The sequence below is a fragment of the Fulvia fulva genome, chromosome 9, assembly GCF_020509005.1.
Source record: "Fulvia fulva chromosome 9, complete sequence".
Classification (NCBI taxonomy): Eukaryota; Fungi; Ascomycota; class Dothideomycetes; order Mycosphaerellales; family Mycosphaerellaceae; genus Fulvia; species Fulvia fulva.
In genome coordinates, this window is record NC_063020.1 from 1850414 (window position 1) to 1867006 (window position 16593).

Here is a 16593-nt window from a genome sequence, read left to right on the forward strand (position 1 = left end):
CACTTTCACAGTCGTAACGGATCGCTTCAGGTGACTTTCCACCTCCGTCAGCTGTTTCTCTCGCCGGTCCGCGCGGAGTCCCTTCGAATCAACGATTGGCCTCCTCGCAGACGCAGATCTGAGAGAGTACGGAGATATAGAACCTCCAAGACCACTCTCCAAACTGGAGTCGAAGAACATGGAACAGTCGATCTAACTCATCATCGGCCACGGGTTTGTCCTCGGATCTCTCGACGACAAGCATATCCCCTGTTCTTGGTCAGATCCTAACCGAGTTCACAGCGAGAGGCTGGGATCGATCTGGAAAATGACCCTGGCCGACTTGCACGACTTGGCCTCCGCAAGTATTCAGACCGCCTTCGGAATCAATACCGAGAAGTGCAGGAAGGAGAATGGAGGAAAAGGTTTCGCAACAGAGGTCTATGTTCTGGTGGACGTCGACGATGTGAAAGATGTGGCGCAGATGACAAGGATGCCTATTCCAAGCGAGCACAGTTGGGAAGCTTGCAAGGCGCTGGTCGGTGTGGCCAAAGGAAAGGTCAGTGTGGTGTACTTGTTCGCTGTGGACAGGGGTATGTGGGCGGAGAGATTTGTGCTACGAGTATTTACGTGAGGGCCTGCCCGTTGCGGATGCTTTCGCTCTATCGTACTTACGTATGAGACCGTACGACTAGTACTACGGCAGGTGGCGACGTGGGAAGCCCCTATGTTATACGTTAGGTTTGCTCTTTCACAAAAATCTTGCATGTGATGCTGAGCTTGAGTGAGTGAGTTCCCGTAGTCGGGCCGGGGCCTAGCACCAAGGTGAGGGAAAGAAGGTTTTCGCTCGCAAATTCTGCCACTGACATATGATTGCCATGCTCAGTGGCTGCTTGCACCCTCCAGCACGCGCAACTCCGGTGGTGGAATGGGCCAGACAAGCCCTCAGCGGCTACTCTTGGTATCCACTTCCTGCTCTTTCATCTTGTGGCGCCATTCGCGGTTCTGCTCGATGACATTCCATCCCTCTGGAGGCGTATAACGCTGGACAGCGCCCTCAGGCCTGCGTATATTCTTCATCTTATGTTTGATCTCCTAAGAAGCAACAAGAGATGTATTAGTAATTGCCTATGAGACCATGGCGTGCTGTACGTCGGGGTGCTTACATCATCCCGGGTCATTCTCTGCGTTGTCATGTCGGTGAAATCTTTCCATCGTACGCATGTTTGCTGGACGTGGAAATCTGGGAAGGGCATTAACTGACCTTCTTGCTACGCCGCAGAAGAAGGTGTTAGCTCTATTCGAACGATAGGCGGCAAAATGAAATTGTAGCGAGCATGTCTCAGCCATCTAGTGTTCACTTACCCAAACCATGCTATAAAAATGCACAGAAGGCCTGCACACTAGTTCTTGGCGCAGAATCTCTAAGCAGTGGCCCCAATAAATCCAATGTATGGTATTGACGTTCCCGTCAGGACTGCTCATCATCTCAGCGTCTACACGTTGAAAGCACTAGACTTAATGACTCACTCACAAGTAGTGTAGGAAGTTGTGATATGCATTCTCACGGAGCACGTTCAGACAGTGCATTACGCGCGGCGCGTGGAGACTTATGATGACTTTGTCCGGTTCATCTGGTCATCGTACTGCCGGGTCGAGAGGCTTGCCCATCTTTGTAGCGGCCTCTTCTGTGACTAGCGTGTAACGTGGATAGGCAAGGCGCTCCCACGCCTCGTCCACAAATCCTGCAGGCGATTGACGATATATGTTGCTTTCATTGGCCCATAGTTCATCGCCAAGGATCACTTTCTCGACGTGAACTTGCTCGAAATCTCGGTAAAGCGGTACTGCCCTTCTGTCAGGACTGGCACAGCCCAGAGGGTTGATGAACCTGTCGCTCACAGTACATATCTGCTATGGCAAGACGGTCGTGCCATGAAGGGTGTGTGTAGTAGGCGCGAGTCACAAGAAACACAGCTATGAGGGACGATAATTCGGGCCATAATCTTCACTCGCGCTCAGGTTTGTACCAGACGCGATGACGCTCGAGGTCACCACGGGCAAACTCCTCCTCTTTGTTGATGGCTGACAGCAGGGTCTCCTCGCAGGCCGGATCGTTGAAACGAGACATGTTCCGTTAGCGATCAAAGTGAGTACCGAGTTGTAACTCCGCTGCTCACAGACGCTTTAGAGTATGGTGGATAGAAGGTGTGCTGATGAAGCAACTCATAGAGCGACCATGAGAGTCGATTTGGGCCCTGACGGACCGCCAAAGTGCTCGTGCGCATCGAGGCTAAAGCCTCTGCGCTGCCGAAGTACATAAGGTTAGGGGAGTATATTCAACCTTGAACGCTCGGACTGTAACGGCATGCGTGAGTGATAGCTGGGCTGCTACGTCGAGCGTGACAGAAAGTGCACGCAAAACCGCTGGGGTCCACTGTCTAGGGGCAGTACCATCGGACAGTGCCCTCGGTTATTCAAGCCCAATGCGGACGCCCTCAAGGCCTGAGCACTTCCCTAATCCCTAGCTGGCCAACCCTAAACACTGCACAGTAAGTCCGACAGAAGACGAGAATGCGTTATAGAACGACCTTTAGCGTTCGAAGTTCCAATGGAGTAAAGCAACTTCGCAACACCGAAGAGCAACGTCTTGCGAGTGGTATAGGCTCCTATCGAGCTCCGTAGATCGCTTTGCCGTCGTAGAGAGCAGTCGTTATTGTTGGATATTAGGCCTCTTGAGCTTCTCAGCTGCAGTCGAACCCAGTGTGCTGGGCCGCTGGGGTGCGGCGGCGCTTGCTGGGGTGCGGACAAGCTTCTGGCGGTGGGCCAGCTTGATTAGGTGACAGGCCATGGCGTGACCTTGCTTAGCGCCAACGCAGTTTTCAGGGATATTACGCGAGGCTCACATGTGAAACGCACCTATCGTGAACCTCGATTCATCGAACTTGCACGAGAAGCCTTCATGGAGGTGAAAGTTCCACCGCTGTTCAGACAATTGAGCCTCTGCTTTCGAAATATAGCTTCCATCTATTTGCTTTTCCTTCTGCTGAACGTCTCTGGCAGCCCGTTTCCCTGCAGATCCATAGCAACCAACTTGTTCAACATCTGCTGTTGTACCGCCATCTGATTCCGTTGCGTCTCGACGATCCTGTTGAGGACAAACCCTACCATCAACGACTCCGCCTGCTTCTGATCCTCCTGATCCTTCAGCTGGTGTCTCAGTGCCTCGACCTCCATCCTCAGATTCTGTTCACGCTCGCGAACCTCATGTGAGACACGGCGGAGCAGCGGTGGTGGCCGCGGCCGAAGCGGTGAGGCGGCACTTGGGCCATGTTTGGGGGGCTTTGGTGTGAGCCTCTCATCTTCGTACTCTTTCTGCACGTCCTTGAGGTGGGAAAGCGCGTCGTAGGAACTAGAACGGTCGCGGATTGTGGGCGAGCGCATGGCAGACTCGAGCTTGTTTTGTTCGCGCAGATTGTTGGGGTGGCTGAAGTCGCTAAGTCGGAGGGTCGGCCAGGTGTGTATGCTCTGTCCAGCATAATACGAGTGTCGAAGAAGCGGCCGACATGCTGCTGGCGTTTGTGTGCCGGAGCGTGGTGGGCTCTGTGATGGAGAGCGCAGGTTGGTCATGACGACGGGTTTGGGGCGATCTTTTTCAAGGACCATCGTGGTGGATGATGAACCTGGTTTTGTGGTGTTGCGCCGAAATGCCAGTGGTGAAGATCTCTTCGCGACTTCAAGTGTCGGGATTCACGCGTGATGAGAGATTCGGTGTTCACGGTCATGGCAATCGCGCAGCATCGTGCCTTCTCTTTCGGCATAGCATCGCGTAAGCCTTCAATATCCTTCACCGCACAAACTTCACCCCATATACAACTCTTTCAGCATTCCTCGCTTTGCCCATGCATCATATTCTACCCATTGCACCTTCTTGCGCCTACCACCACCTTCCACCAGTCTTCCAGGGTTGATCACATGGCACCCTTCGAACGTGAGGGCGAACGGAGGGCTTTCAGCGTCAGCCAATACTAGTGTATGCGGCAATGGGTAGAGCGACAATGCTGATGCAGTATAGTCCCAGTGAGTGGGTCGCACTGTAAGCGGGAACGGTGAAAGTGTCGATTGTGGCAACAGCGACAGGATCAGGCGTTTTGCCTCTTGGATGCCGAAAGGTTCGCTCACTGGTACTTCGACCATGGGCGAGTCCAACACCGTTCCGTCAGTCAACTGAGAGTCTGCCTCCAGCACATCTTCTGTCGACGGCAAAGCACCTGACATTATGATATCCTCACCTTCGGCCGATGCAGGTTGTGGTTGTTGTCCTTCTGCTTTCGCAGCTTGACCAATCCGAACCGCGTTCCGCCGCAATCGACCTGCAATGTCGTCCCTGAACAGGACTACCTCATGTGCGGGTCCAAACATGCTGAGCCGTGCAGGATTGCTGGTCCATATGGCCTCGCCGTCAGACTCCTCCTTTTTGAGGGCGCTGCCTTCGGTCTTTGCTGTAGCGAAAGCGCGCTTTATCCGGTTGGTGAAGAGGTCAGGCACGCCCGCTCTGGGTGCAACCGTGCCAGCTCCTGCACTGAATGACGATGCCCAAGCATCATTGTCACCAGGCACAAACACCCAAGTACTCTTTCGTAGTAGGGTTGGGAAGTCGGCCATGACAGCTGCAAGCTCATTGAATAGCTCTTTGTACTCGATCGACCCTGTACCAGAGCCAGCCATGGCTGCTTTGCTAGAGAAGTCTCCCATGAGCACAAATGTCATGGGTGGTTGGTCATTCGCAGCGTATTGCTCAAGCACTTCCCGTAGGCCTGAGAGGATGACAGGGTTGTCCAGGTTCAGCTCGGAGATCATGACGATCTTCCTTTCCGCATCGCTTGACAGCTCTGCCTCGGACCCAATCAGTCGCTGTTCGAGCCGTCTCATTCTACTGCCAATTGCGCGCTCTGACCCCTGACCGAGGAAGTCTGTCCAGCCAAAGCCTCCTCCAAGGTCTTCAGCTTTAACGTTGATGCCAAGTGCGAGATCACGCTTCTCGACAGGCGGTCCACCAATCTCAAATCCAACAAATCGGCCTCCAATTGTCCCACCGACACCTCCTGTATTGCCAAGTCCACTCGATCCAGCACCAGCCCAGTCTTCTTCGTACACGCCATCGACAAGCACGATCATACCAGGGCAGAAGTATGGTTCCCCTTCTTGCATCGAGCCCGCGTGCTGTAAATCTAGACTGATGCTTCCACTCGGATCGTTCAACGCTAATGTGCCTGTCGGTGCAATAACTAGCATACCCAGCAGAAGATGTGAAGTGCTTCCTCGTCCAAGCAGATTGGCGATAGGCGTGATTTTATAGAACTGTCGTTCAAGCGCCGAGTTCTTGGCTCTTCTCGACAGTTTCGGCTGTACCGTCGATGTCGATGGTGCTTGAAAAGCTGGATTTCGCAGCAGTCTTTGGTGGATGATGTTGTATCGCTCCTTGAAGATGGCTGTCTTGTGGGCGGGAGCAGGAAACATGGTGGGCTTGGCCGATATCGAGAGAAAGTGCTTCTTGTCGACATGGTAAGTGAATCTCGGTTGCTCAAATGCAGAGACGACGTTCAACCAACTCCGTGGATCCTTGCTGGCCTCTTCGTGCTCTTCTGGTGCAGGCGAGTCAACCTTGAGCCCGCCAAGCCCAAAGCTGCTGCCTTCACGATGAAGGCTCGGCCTTCTACTACCATCTCCGAGGTCCACCGCACTATCATTCCCAAATGCAAAACTGGCCTGTCTGCTGAGGTTGTTTCCACTCTTGGCTGGGCCGATTCGGCCTCCTGTCATACAGCCTTCCAGCGTCTTCAAGATGGCCTGCAGTCTGTCGCCATCCTCCACAATGACTGGGCCATTCTCCGCCTTCCAGATCTTGGCCACTTCCTCCAGAACTTTCTCGCCCGTGCCTTCTTCTCGCCATGATGAGCCACAGTGTCGGCCTATGAAAGTGGCCAGTCCTTGTAACGCCGAGGCGTTGAGGGTGAGGTTGTGCTTCTTGGTGAATGTCCTGAAAGCTAGCGGTCGTAATGTCGGAGGCGGTAGCAGGATGGGGAGTATGGTCGCTATCTGCGGCTTGAATGCTGGCGGAGGCGGAGGCGCTCGTTGGATGCCATTTGGGAGGGGATGGAGAGGAGTGCCGAATGCTGGCGACGATGAGAAGACATGGCTGCCTGGCTGCACTCTTTGTGGTAAGGCCATACTGGCTTGTGTATGTTATGCCAACATGTGAAGATGCGTACACGTACTAAGTGAAGACGAAGGTTTGGTGGAGGTCGTCGCGTGGTGTGACGCGTTCAGCCCTGGGCCGCGTTCGCGTGACAGTCGCGAAGCTGCTGCTGTTTGTTTCCGCGCTCTCACTCACCTCCAACTCCGACAGTACATCTTCTTGCCAAATCTGCTATCGACACCTGCAACGCGGTCGCGGACATCTCTCCAGCATATACCGACCATATAACCAGCCAAGATGGCCGACAACATGATCGAAGAGCCTATCGTCGAAGCAACACCAGCAGAAGAGCTGCCCGCGAAGCTCGAACAGCTCAAGGCAAACGCAACGAAAGAGTACTCCCTCAAGCACTACGATGCGGCCGCCGAGATCTACAGCGATGCGGCCGCGGTGCAGGACCAGATCAACGGCGAGATGGCAGTCGAGAACGCAGATCTGCTCTACCAGTACGGCCGCTGTCTGTACCACGTTGCCGTCGCGTCAGCAGACGTGCTTGGCGGAAAGGTCGCTGGTAGCGGAGAGCCAAAGCGAAAGAAGCGCAAGACCTCACATGCGGAGAGCAGGAGTGCACCATTGACAAACGGCGGCGAGGGCGAGAGTGGTGGCTCGCTCATCGCCGATGCGATCAAGTCTGGCGAGCAAAAGACGGCTGAGGAAGTGGTGGAAGCTGTTGTGGATGAGAAGGATGGTGCGGTGCAGGAGGAGCCCACTTCGTCGAATCCATTCTTCAACATCACCGGCGACGACAACTTCACAGACTCAGAGGACGAGGATGAACAGGGCGATGGGCGGGAAGAAGAGGAGGATGACTTCCAGACCGCGTACGAAGTGCTCGATATGGCGCGGATCCTATTCACGCGAAAGCTGCAAGCACTGTCAGATTCGAAAGGAAAGAGCTCAGCAGAAGACTCAGACACACGGCAACTGCGAGAACGTCTCGCGGACACTCACGATCTACAAGCCGACATATCTCTTGAGAACGAGCGTTTCCAGGATGCTGTAAAGGACACGCAGGACGCTCTAGCCCTCAAACTTCAGCTCTATCCGGAGGAAAGCAGTCTCGTGGCAGAAGGACACTACAAGCTCTCACTTGCCCTCGAATTTGCATCGGTCAAGGCTACTCGGGAGAACAAAGACGGCGAAGCACAAGTCGCCGAAGTAGATGAGGAAATGCGCGAGCAGGCAGCAAGAGAGATGGAGCTCGCGATCGCGTCTTGCAATCTACGCATAAGCAAAGAAGAGGCGAAGATGGCTAGCATGGGCGAAGCTGAAGCGAAAGCGCAGGAGAAGGAGACTGCAGACGTCAAAGACATGGTTACAGAGATGGAACAGCGCTTGACAGACCTACGCCAACCACCCACAGCACTCGGTGGCCTGGGCCCAGCCGGCGCACCTGGTACCGACGAAGATGCGCTTCGGGGTGTTCTGGGCGCAATGCTAGGCGAGAGCAAAGCAGACCAGGCGAAGCGGCTACAGGAGGCGACGCAGAACGCAAACGACCTGACTGGTATGGTCAAGAAGAAGAAGCCTAAGCCGGCGGCTGCGGAGCCTGTGGTAGAGGGCAAGGGTAAGCGAAAGGCGGAAGATGTGGTTGAGGGCGCGACGAATGGCACAGCTAATGGGAAGAAGGTCAAGTTCTCTGAGGGCACGAAGACTGAGGATGGAGATGGAGAGGAGCCGACACTGATTGCGGATAACTAGAAGTGCCGCGATGATAGCCTTTCGTTGCGGTGAGAGAAGTTCGAGGGCGCAGAAAGCAAAGCCCTACCGGTTGTAAAGTATACGATACCCTCACATGGCTCGCTAGGCTACGCGACGAAATCTGACGAGACACCCTCCGTCTCTGTCCCCCGCTGCCAGCTGCCACGTTTCGCCTCCCGGCCCGGTCTTGCATGTATCCACCCTCTTGTTCGAGTAAGTCACGGATCTTTCTCCTTCAGCCAGTCGCTCACATGAGGAACTGCTGCCCACTGACCGCCAGGAGTACGACCCTTCCGCAGCGCTCGCGAAAGATCAAGCAGAAGCTCTCGAGGATTTTCTCCCTCTTCCTCGTTCTCGTCGAGCCAGTCGGCCTCAGCGCACGCCAGGTGTACATCGACAAGGAAGCGTCGCGCCGGTGAGCCTTGCGGAGTACCAGCATACAGTAGCTCAATGTCATCCTGATTCGGTACCCACGCGACACACTCTTCGTCCTCTTCGTGCTCCTGATCGCACTTCTGCGCCATCAATCGCATGACAGCGTCGCAGAAGGCATCATCCTGGATCTTCTTGCCAAAGACGTAGAGCCGCACCAGACGTTCGAATCTGTGGCCTGTACCAGGCTCGACTGGCGGAGGCTGTATTGATCGGCTGTACAACCACTCCAGGTATGCAGAAATCGTGGCGGGCGTGTCCTCCGGTAACTCGAGTACGCGAGACTGCCCTTCGCGCCATCTGCGGTCGAATGCAGCTTTTAAGAAGTTCGATTTCTCCTTGACCACATCCTCGTGCACGTGGAATTCTTGGATGCTATTTTCTGAGCCAGTTCTGATGGTCACGAAGTTGCCGCTGAATCTGTTGGAGGTTAGTGAGGTGAGTTCTGTCAGATGTCGCAACCCAATTGTACCTCATCTTCTCGGCGGGATGGTCTTCACCCATGGTCGGTATGAGCGGTGAGTGTTGTCTGGCACAAGGCGTTTGAAATCCGAGGTGATCAGTCGCCGGAAGTTAGTGGGTTTTGAAACGGAAAGATGTGAAGAAACATGTTTCGAGTGCGACCATTTCTGCCTGGAAAAAGTGGAGACCAAGACCAAGACCGTCACATGCTTTCATTCACAAAGCTGCCCACGCGTGCATCTCATCGCCAACAGCCACTCCACTTAAGATCTGCAAGCCGCAAGTGCATAGCTATTCCCACCTCACTGTCACTATCACACCGCTAAGATCTCGTCTCGCACAATAAACCACCGTAACACTCCACCAGCCCAATTCCCACAAACAATGTCTGCTACAAATCAAGTCCTCTACCTACCAGAATTGCTGAAGATCATCTTCTGGCAATAACCTTTCCGCCAACTACTCATGGCGACTCGAGTCTGCAAGACCTGGCAGAGCAACATCCAGGCATCACACAAGCTTCAAAGAGCTCTCTACTTTGAATCGGCGCCAGGAGATCCACTCAAGTTCTCACACAAGCGCCAACATATCGATCCTTCGACTTATTTCACGCCACAACACCTTCTCCTACAGCATTTCAGGGGAGAAGTCTACCATCTCCCGCCCGCAGATCCCAAGGCAGCCGAAGACTGGGAGTACATGTGGACAATTTCCTCCCCAGCTCCACGCCAGCCGGTCCCTGTTACGATACACCCGCTCTGGGAAATCTTCCATGAACTCTTTGACACGCACTTCCAGTGCCTCCCAGAGTCTGACAGCTCCACCCCCACACCTGCCTGGCGTCGACCGGAAGCATCCTGGCGTCGAATGCTCCTCTCAGATCGCGCCTTCAAATGCCACCTGCTCTTCCGCTCCGAGACGTCTTCGATGATGGAACACAACGATATCATGCGGATTAGGGATAGCAGGAGATGGCCGCTTGGTCGGATCTTCGATAAGGCTGTGCGACATGTGCGTCGTGCGCCATGGATCAAGAAGGTGCGCAGGGAAGACATGAACATCGATATGTTTGAAGTTGAGGTGAGGGCTTGGCAGCTTTGGGATGAGATGGAGGGACACGATGGATGGCCTGATAGTGAGGAGGGAACGATCGCGGCAATTCTGGGGCGCGAGGAGAACCAGGGGGATGATGAAGAAGAGGAGGCGGTGTCATGAGTGCCGATCGAGATGCTCCAGCTGCTGCAGGGGCCCGTTTGAATAGGATGCCTGTAACACCAGAGTAGGCCACGGTGATACAACACATACTGCACCTCATACTTTTCTTTCCCAATTCCAAGTTCTGTTCCTCTTGGCTTCACGCCTCCCGTAAACCTGCCTAAGCAAGTCATTCTCTTCCCTTAGAGACGGCCATCCCTTAGGATCCCTCACGATCTCGTCAAATCTTGCTTCCAACATCTCCTCTGCTTCTTCGACTCCAGAAAGTTGTCTCCACAGTGCCACACACGTTTTTCACCAAATGCGCAATTGACTGACAGCTTTCAAGCCTCTTTTTGATGATGCTAGAAGCATAGTGCAAGAAATCGTCTATGCCGTACTGTGCAAAGATCAGACTTATAATTGTTTTTGTCGTCAACAGGACTTTATACTCACCATGGCTGCTGCGTTTCTGACGGGCAGTATCCTCATAAAATTCTCCACGATATCATCAGCAGTATGACCATGTGGGAGCTGCAGCGAAGGATTCGACAGGCCATAGCTCCATCGTAGCACGACTTGAATCGTGTCTTCGCAGCTCATGTGACTGTTAGTGAGTTCAGGATCCTCAATGAATAGAAGTGGCCCTCGGAGATCGCCGATCTATTGGACATCAGTGATTGTGATTAAGCTGGCCTGTATGTACCTACAGCTTGGATTGGTGCGCTTGCCACGCGCCGTGCGAGCTCAGGCGATCTGGCGCTGACGCAGGCTTGGTGGACTTTGAAGTCGTGAGTGGGAGTTTTGATGACCATGTCTGCATGTTCTCCACTTTCGAACAAGCTAGGAAGTAGTGAGAATCTGGGTTCGAAGATTGGTTCTGTCTGCTCTTACTTCTTGGCGAAGTCGGCAGGTAGGCCGACGGTCCATTCATTATTGGTGAGTGCCATGCTGGTCAACGTTGTGTAAGAATTAGCTTGGGCAGGATTGTGTTCAAGATAAACAGGAGCAGAGCAAACCATGGTGTGTGCTGCCAAATCCTTACCATATCCCTCAAAGAGGTCGAACCGACTGGAGCATTCAATATACCAACACGAGACCATTACTCGCAGCCATGGTACCTTTGGTATCATTCGCGTACTTCTGGTGGTAGGAGCATGATCGTAGCATTCCTCCGGGATGATGGGCAGTTGGCCGCTTCATGTCGAGGATATCGACAATATGCTCCCAGGAGACACACATGATCGACGCATTGAGTGAGAGAGGGCCGCATCTGGCCAGACAAGATGGAGGATCACGTAGACATGTCGCTCGACGGCCACCGAGAATTTCAGTTCTCTGCCTTGCGCACCTTATCAACCTCCTTCAACAATGCCTTCTCCTTCAAGATCTTCCAGGACTCACTGTCCTTAACCGCCTCGTCAAACCTTGCTACCAGCCTTGCGACTGCCTCATCCTGGCCTAGGATCTGCCTGAAAAGCAGAACACACATCTGTGCAAAACGGCAAATCGAGCGACAATCGTCAAAACGTTCAGCGATGATCTCAGAAGTATGTCCGATCAGATCCTGCATGGCCCACTGAGCCAATCAGTCAGAGTGTTTGTCAAAACGCGATCATCAAACTTACCATGAAAGACGCATGTCGCACTGGCAGTATACACATGAAGTTCTCTAACGCTTCCGCTTCCGTTGGCCTCTCATTGAGGCGCATCTGTGGGCTTGGTAGACCATCCGTCCACCGCAGCACGACGCGGAGATTGTCTTCTAGTCGCATGTACTTGTTGGTAAGCTGCTACCCTCCTGGAGAGACCAGGGGAATACCCCTGTCGCCCTGCTATGGACATCAGTATCAGGCGGACAATAGGATGAGTAAGATACCCACGGCTGAATCGGTCATCGCTTGAACGAAGGCCCTGAGTCCAGGTGCCCGCCCGTGAGCAGACGAACACTTGCTGTACCTTGAATGTGTGGGTCGGGGTATTGATCAGGAGGTCTGAATAATTCCCACTTTCCCAGAGACTGTGAGATGGTCAGAGAGTGGTTTCATGTGGGAGAGGGCAAACTTACTCCTTGGCGAGGTTTGGAGGGAGGTTGTGGCTCCAATCTTTCGCGACGCCTTCAACTGCTGTGGTGGACATGGCGGTGTTGATCTGTGCAGCCATACTTGCGGAAGCTGCACATGAAATATGTCAGCTACAGCAAACGACATCCTTTCAAGGCCCACGGCGTTTTTCTGTGGGCGCAGAATAGCTGGAATACTCTAGAGAGAGAATTTGCGACGAGTCTGCAAACGACAGCAGTCTTCGCTGAGTGCAACATCATGCTGTGGCCTCGTTTCCTTCCCAAGCTCCTACACTTTCCGAAACGATACGTGATGCATCTGCACCTTCTCCACCCCATCCATCAGGCCTGGCATATGCTCTTTAAATACCTTGCCACCTTGAAAGGCCATATGCGCCTCTATCGATTCCCATCCTGCCACAAACACTGCTGCATTTCCCTTAATATCCTCGTACTCCACCTCTTCGTGTGTGATGCCCGCTGCAGCCGCCAAAGGTCTTGCTCCGTCCTCTTTCGCGGCCGCCTCACAGAACTGATGGAAGCGATCGAGATAGCCGTCAGGCGGCTCATCGTCAAAGTAGAAGGTTGCGATTTCTGTCATGGAAGCTGTCATGGCTTTCGCGAGTTGTTCGTAGGGCTCGAAGTCGATGTGGTGCATGTAGCCGGGGCCGGAGAAGATTGTGCTGATGCGTTCGGCTACAGCTTTATAGTCGGGTCGTCTGAGAGTTGCGATATGGGCTTCTATGTTGTCCCATGCTGATCGTTGCGTGTCAGTCGTGCTGCTTCACACCCTGCAGTATGATGTCGTACTTATAACAGCAACCAACTCATCCTTCTTCTCTGCAACTATGCCATACCACGACTCTTGATGTCCCTCCTGCTGCACTATCGATTCACTCCATTCCTGAATCCTCGCGGCCGCGTCTGTATCCGGATCATCGATGTCGACGTCTCGCACTAGAGAGAAACCTGCTATTTCAGTGGTAGGCATCCTGAATCATGCACAGTAGAGGTAGAATAAAGTACGACCGAACAGGAGTTTCCCTTCGCCCACAGGATGATATCAACCTAGACCCACCAGCGACGACAGGGAGCCATATGGATGCATACACGAGAGGTTTCTCTCACTCCTCCATCAGGTTGGAATGAGGAGAAGTTGTGCCTGCATTAGTGCTTTTGGTGTAAGAGGATTCGGTATGGCTGCCATGCAGGACTAACGCGAGTGCATTGAAGGTGAAGTTGAAGAAAGCGGAGATGGCCGCTGCAGAACGCTTGCCCCGTGCTCACACATGTTGGCAGCATCGGCACCTTGGAGAATCAAGATGCACACTGTCGACTCCGGCTCTGTACAACATCTTTCTACTGCTACGGACATAGGGTTTCCTCAACTCAATCCTCCGGTGCGCCCTCAGTCGTCTTCCACATCCTTCGCGTCATCCTGCCCCATGTCTGGGTCACTCAATTCCTTGGCCAAATCTATCAGTGCTTGCGAGTAGTCTTCTGGGTTCTTCACGATTTCTGCAACATGATCACCACTTGCTACGACAGTGGCAAAGATCGAGTTCTTCTGAAAACTGTCAGTGTGCCATCGATGCATCTTTGTTAGAATCGTTCATCACGCACCTGCATCAACTCAAGAACGGTCTTGAAATGCTTCACACAACCATCGGGATCCCAGCCTTTCGTGCCGTAGCCGTACTTCGACCAAATGGCTTCCTGCGTGCCAGTCAGCTACCGCGCTCATCACGAACGCCTAAAGCACCTACCACCAAAGGGGCCACAGCAGAATACTTCAGACCTTCCTCGGCGAGAGCCCTTCGCTGCTCGTCCATTGCCCTGTGCGGCATCGCCACTAGCTGTTTCCAGTAAAGCTGCAGTAAGGCGTCGAGAATCCGGTGCACTCGACTGTCCGAATTTGAGACAGTAGCATCAGTCTTGGTGTCGGCATATTTGCAGTGCACACAACAACACGGCTCCCACTCTTCGTGTTTCTGAAGATGTTTGAAGTGCACGAAGAAACTGGACCATGAAGTGTAAAATTTTCCACTTGGATGTCCAGAGATGCGGTACTCTTTGCTTGAATGGCCATCCGCACGAGAGGATCACCATGCAGAGTAGCCAGTCGGGACATAGTCAGCGATGTAGACGTAGCCCGGACGTGAGGATGAACCGCCCTCCGACATGGTATTGCCGATTCTCTGCTTGAAGTTATCCTCGTCAAAGACCCATTCTGGGGTGGTTTGGGTATTGTTGGGAGCCCTGCCCTGGCCTACATTGATGCCGTCTGAGGTCCATATCGTCGAGATCCTTTTGGTCGGTAGCGCTTCTGCGCTCGCGAAGGGTTTCGCTTTCCCTTTCTTAGGTGTCAACATGTGTGAGTGTCTAGGTCAGTGCTCGGAAAGTCATGCAAGAGCTCCAGGGGTTGCGTCTTATGTAGTCGAATTTGTCCAATTGGCTGTGAGTAATGAGAGAGACATATTTGCTACCATATCTGGGACCTACGAGAACACTGCGTGGAGAGCTCGATCACAAAGCGTTTGCTTTGTCGTCTTCAGAACTGCCTCTAGCACAGCACTGTCTTGCTCGCTGCATGTCGCGTGGCAGCCTTGACTTGGCCAAATAGACTGTGCTAGGAATCGCATTGCGCGAACCTCCTCGAACCATGGCAGCATAGCCGTTCCAGGGCGTGCGTTCGTAGCTCGTGGATTGGCAGCAGACCCGTCATCTGTGGTCTGACTCCAACGCCGTGTACAAATGATTGCCTTTGCCTAGACAGGATGCCGGACTTGGATGATAACTCGGGGTTGACAGCCAATAGGGCCAACGACCATGCAAGACACTGGGTGCGATCTTGCTTTGGTGGTTGTTGAAGGACGTCTTGGACCAAATCGCGTCGCGCGACATGTCACGGCTAAAGGAAGCGGGAGTTTAGCCGACATGTGCTGAGAACAACCCTGCTGTGCGTATATCATGGACCGGTGTATTCTAAATCTACACTCCATCGTTCACTGTCGGGCATTCATTGGCCTTCAAACTTTCGCCTCCTGATCGTCAATGACGCTGTCGCACATCACGAGCAGTACAAATGAAGTCCTCCACCCAGAGACTCGATATACGAAAGATCATTCATACTGTCCGGCGGTCAAAGTCCGGTTGACAAGAAGAATTGCCCAGGCCACGAAGTGAGACGGCAGAGTAAGACAGAAGCGCACGTCCATTGCCTCGATCGAGCCGTGTTTACGTTCCTGCTGGTCGTGATCTCTCGATACTTCTTGACCAGGACACCAACAACTACATCGATATGGACTACGAAACCACAGACGGCGCACAGTTCTCGCTGCGCGAGGTGCTATCGGAGGACAATGTCTTCCAAAGCACAGTCATCACTGCATTTGTGGACGGCAATGCGTACGCTGGAACGTCTCCACAGCGTATGGAAGACATGGACGAAGTCGACGTGATCCAGTACCTCGAGCCAGTCCCGTCGGAGAATGTGCACCCACTCCTGCCGGAAGGGCTCACGGTGGCACCTCCCTTCGATATCGCGAACCATTATCTGAAGGCGCCACAGTTCACGTATGAGGACAGCAAACCAGGCAGAACCTTCGTGGCCGACTGTCTATTGAGCGAAGCCAGAATACTGGAGCAGCTGAAGCAGCATCCTCACCCGAGCATTGTGATATACTATGGCGCCGTCACGAAGGGCGATCGCATCACTCATCTCTGTCTCAAGAGGTGCTACTGTAACCTCTCGGAGTACAATCAGATCGGACTTTCGAAGGCAGAGCGAGGTCGGCTCCTGGCGGAAATCCGAGATGGCATCGAGCACTTGCATTCGCTTGGCCTGGCCCACAACGACATTGGACCCGGTCAGTCAAAGTTCATCTATAGCCGTCAATTCTCTGACTAATTCGTTTCCAGACAACATCTGCGTGGATGCCAAAGGTCATGCAGTCCTTGTAGATTTCGACTCTTGCCTCCCATTCGGCGAGCCTTTGAAGAAGGGACTCGTGGAGAGCATCCTTGCTGAGAAGCATCCCATCTCTGCTCGCGAGAACGATCTTCGGGGATTGGCTGATATTGAGGACTCCTTGGTCACGTCAGAGCAGGTCATTGCGGAAGCTTTCGCTCGTGATACTGGTAACGGCTTGACATCCCCTGACTCTCGTCCACAAACCGCGCCATCATAGGAAAGTCGAGCAATGATGTTTATACCTATCACGTGAAGAGTTCAAGTGCAGAACTGTAGTCACCGAACTACGGCGTCGTTTCGGGGAGGGACGATGCTGCCACGACGCACTGCAGCTGTAGGACTACGGCGTGGTCGCATGCGATTTAAGTACAATTGCACCATGCCAAGATACAACAGTGCATCAACAGTTCCATTGTTGGACGCTGCAATGGGTATGCATATGGAGGCACCATCGTGCCATTCCGTAGACACTTCCACAACGACACAACGGGATGTACGAGCAGAGGGTAGCGCATTGAACCGCAAAGCCTA

At 53.4% G+C, this 16593-nt stretch overlaps 11 protein-coding genes across 11 annotated transcripts; 3 read left to right on the forward strand and 8 right to left on the reverse strand.

Annotated features, from left to right (window-relative positions):
* Window positions 1-924: 924 nt before the first annotated feature.
* On the reverse strand, window positions 925-1541 carry CLAFUR5_09217 (uncharacterized protein; the record flags this gene model as incomplete). Its single annotated transcript, XM_047908365.1, has 4 exons — window positions 925-1074; window positions 1146-1250; window positions 1345-1456; window positions 1510-1541. The coding sequence occupies 4 exons, from the start codon at window positions 1539-1541 to the stop codon at window positions 925-927; spliced, it is 399 nt and encodes a 132-aa protein (XP_047766791.1).
* Window positions 1542-3006: 1465 nt separating this feature from the next.
* Window positions 3007-3645, reverse strand: CLAFUR5_09218 (uncharacterized protein; the record flags this gene model as incomplete). Its single annotated transcript, XM_047908366.1, has 1 exon — window positions 3007-3645. The coding sequence occupies one exon, from the start codon at window positions 3643-3645 to the stop codon at window positions 3007-3009; it is 639 nt and encodes a 212-aa protein (XP_047766796.1).
* A 195-nt stretch (window positions 3646-3840) lies between these two features.
* Window positions 3841-6210, reverse strand: CLAFUR5_09219 (DNA polymerase epsilon subunit B; the record flags this gene model as incomplete). The annotated part of the gene is made up of 1 exon (XM_047908367.1): window positions 3841-6210. One exon carries the CDS (start codon window positions 6208-6210, stop codon window positions 3841-3843), a length of 2370 nt encoding a protein of 789 aa, XP_047766797.1.
* A 265-nt stretch (window positions 6211-6475) lies between these two features.
* Window positions 6476-7939, forward strand: CLAFUR5_09220 (NASP-related protein sim3; the record flags this gene model as incomplete). Its single annotated transcript, XM_047908368.1, has 1 exon — window positions 6476-7939. One exon carries the CDS (start codon window positions 6476-6478, stop codon window positions 7937-7939), a length of 1464 nt encoding a protein of 487 aa, XP_047766462.1.
* Window positions 7940-8157: 218 nt separating this feature from the next.
* CLAFUR5_09221 (uncharacterized protein) lies at window positions 8158-8875 on the reverse strand (the record flags this gene model as incomplete). Its single annotated transcript, XM_047908369.1, has 2 exons — window positions 8158-8791; window positions 8844-8875. The coding sequence occupies 2 exons, from the start codon at window positions 8873-8875 to the stop codon at window positions 8158-8160; spliced, it is 666 nt and encodes a 221-aa protein (XP_047766461.1).
* A 423-nt stretch (window positions 8876-9298) lies between these two features.
* CLAFUR5_09222 (uncharacterized protein) lies at window positions 9299-10048 on the forward strand (the record flags this gene model as incomplete). Its single annotated transcript, XM_047908370.1, has 1 exon — window positions 9299-10048. One exon carries the CDS (start codon window positions 9299-9301, stop codon window positions 10046-10048), a length of 750 nt encoding a protein of 249 aa, XP_047766471.1.
* A 220-nt stretch (window positions 10049-10268) lies between these two features.
* On the reverse strand, window positions 10269-11160 carry CLAFUR5_09223 (uncharacterized protein; the record flags this gene model as incomplete). The annotated part of the gene is made up of 4 exons (XM_047908371.1): window positions 10269-10427; window positions 10484-10690; window positions 10738-10870; window positions 10922-11160. 4 exons carry the CDS (start codon window positions 11158-11160, stop codon window positions 10269-10271), a joined length of 738 nt encoding a protein of 245 aa, XP_047766468.1.
* Window positions 11161-11357: 197 nt separating this feature from the next.
* On the reverse strand, window positions 11358-12190 carry CLAFUR5_09224 (uncharacterized protein; the record flags this gene model as incomplete). The annotated part of the gene is made up of 4 exons (XM_047908372.1): window positions 11358-11606; window positions 11656-11817; window positions 11888-12047; window positions 12096-12190. 4 exons carry the CDS (start codon window positions 12188-12190, stop codon window positions 11358-11360), a joined length of 666 nt encoding a protein of 221 aa, XP_047766458.1.
* A 188-nt stretch (window positions 12191-12378) lies between these two features.
* On the reverse strand, window positions 12379-13080 carry CLAFUR5_09225 (uncharacterized protein; the record flags this gene model as incomplete). The annotated part of the gene is made up of 2 exons (XM_047908373.1): window positions 12379-12845; window positions 12900-13080. The coding sequence occupies 2 exons, from the start codon at window positions 13078-13080 to the stop codon at window positions 12379-12381; spliced, it is 648 nt and encodes a 215-aa protein (XP_047766457.1).
* Window positions 13081-13497: 417 nt separating this feature from the next.
* CLAFUR5_09226 (uncharacterized protein) lies at window positions 13498-13936 on the reverse strand (the record flags this gene model as incomplete). The annotated part of the gene is made up of 3 exons (XM_047908374.1): window positions 13498-13656; window positions 13713-13805; window positions 13856-13936. The coding sequence occupies 3 exons, from the start codon at window positions 13934-13936 to the stop codon at window positions 13498-13500; spliced, it is 333 nt and encodes a 110-aa protein (XP_047766460.1).
* Window positions 13937-15390: 1454 nt separating this feature from the next.
* CLAFUR5_09227 (uncharacterized protein) lies at window positions 15391-16279 on the forward strand (the record flags this gene model as incomplete). The annotated part of the gene is made up of 2 exons (XM_047908375.1): window positions 15391-15958; window positions 16011-16279. 2 exons carry the CDS (start codon window positions 15391-15393, stop codon window positions 16277-16279), a joined length of 837 nt encoding a protein of 278 aa, XP_047766459.1.
* Window positions 16280-16593: the final 314 nt, after the last annotated feature.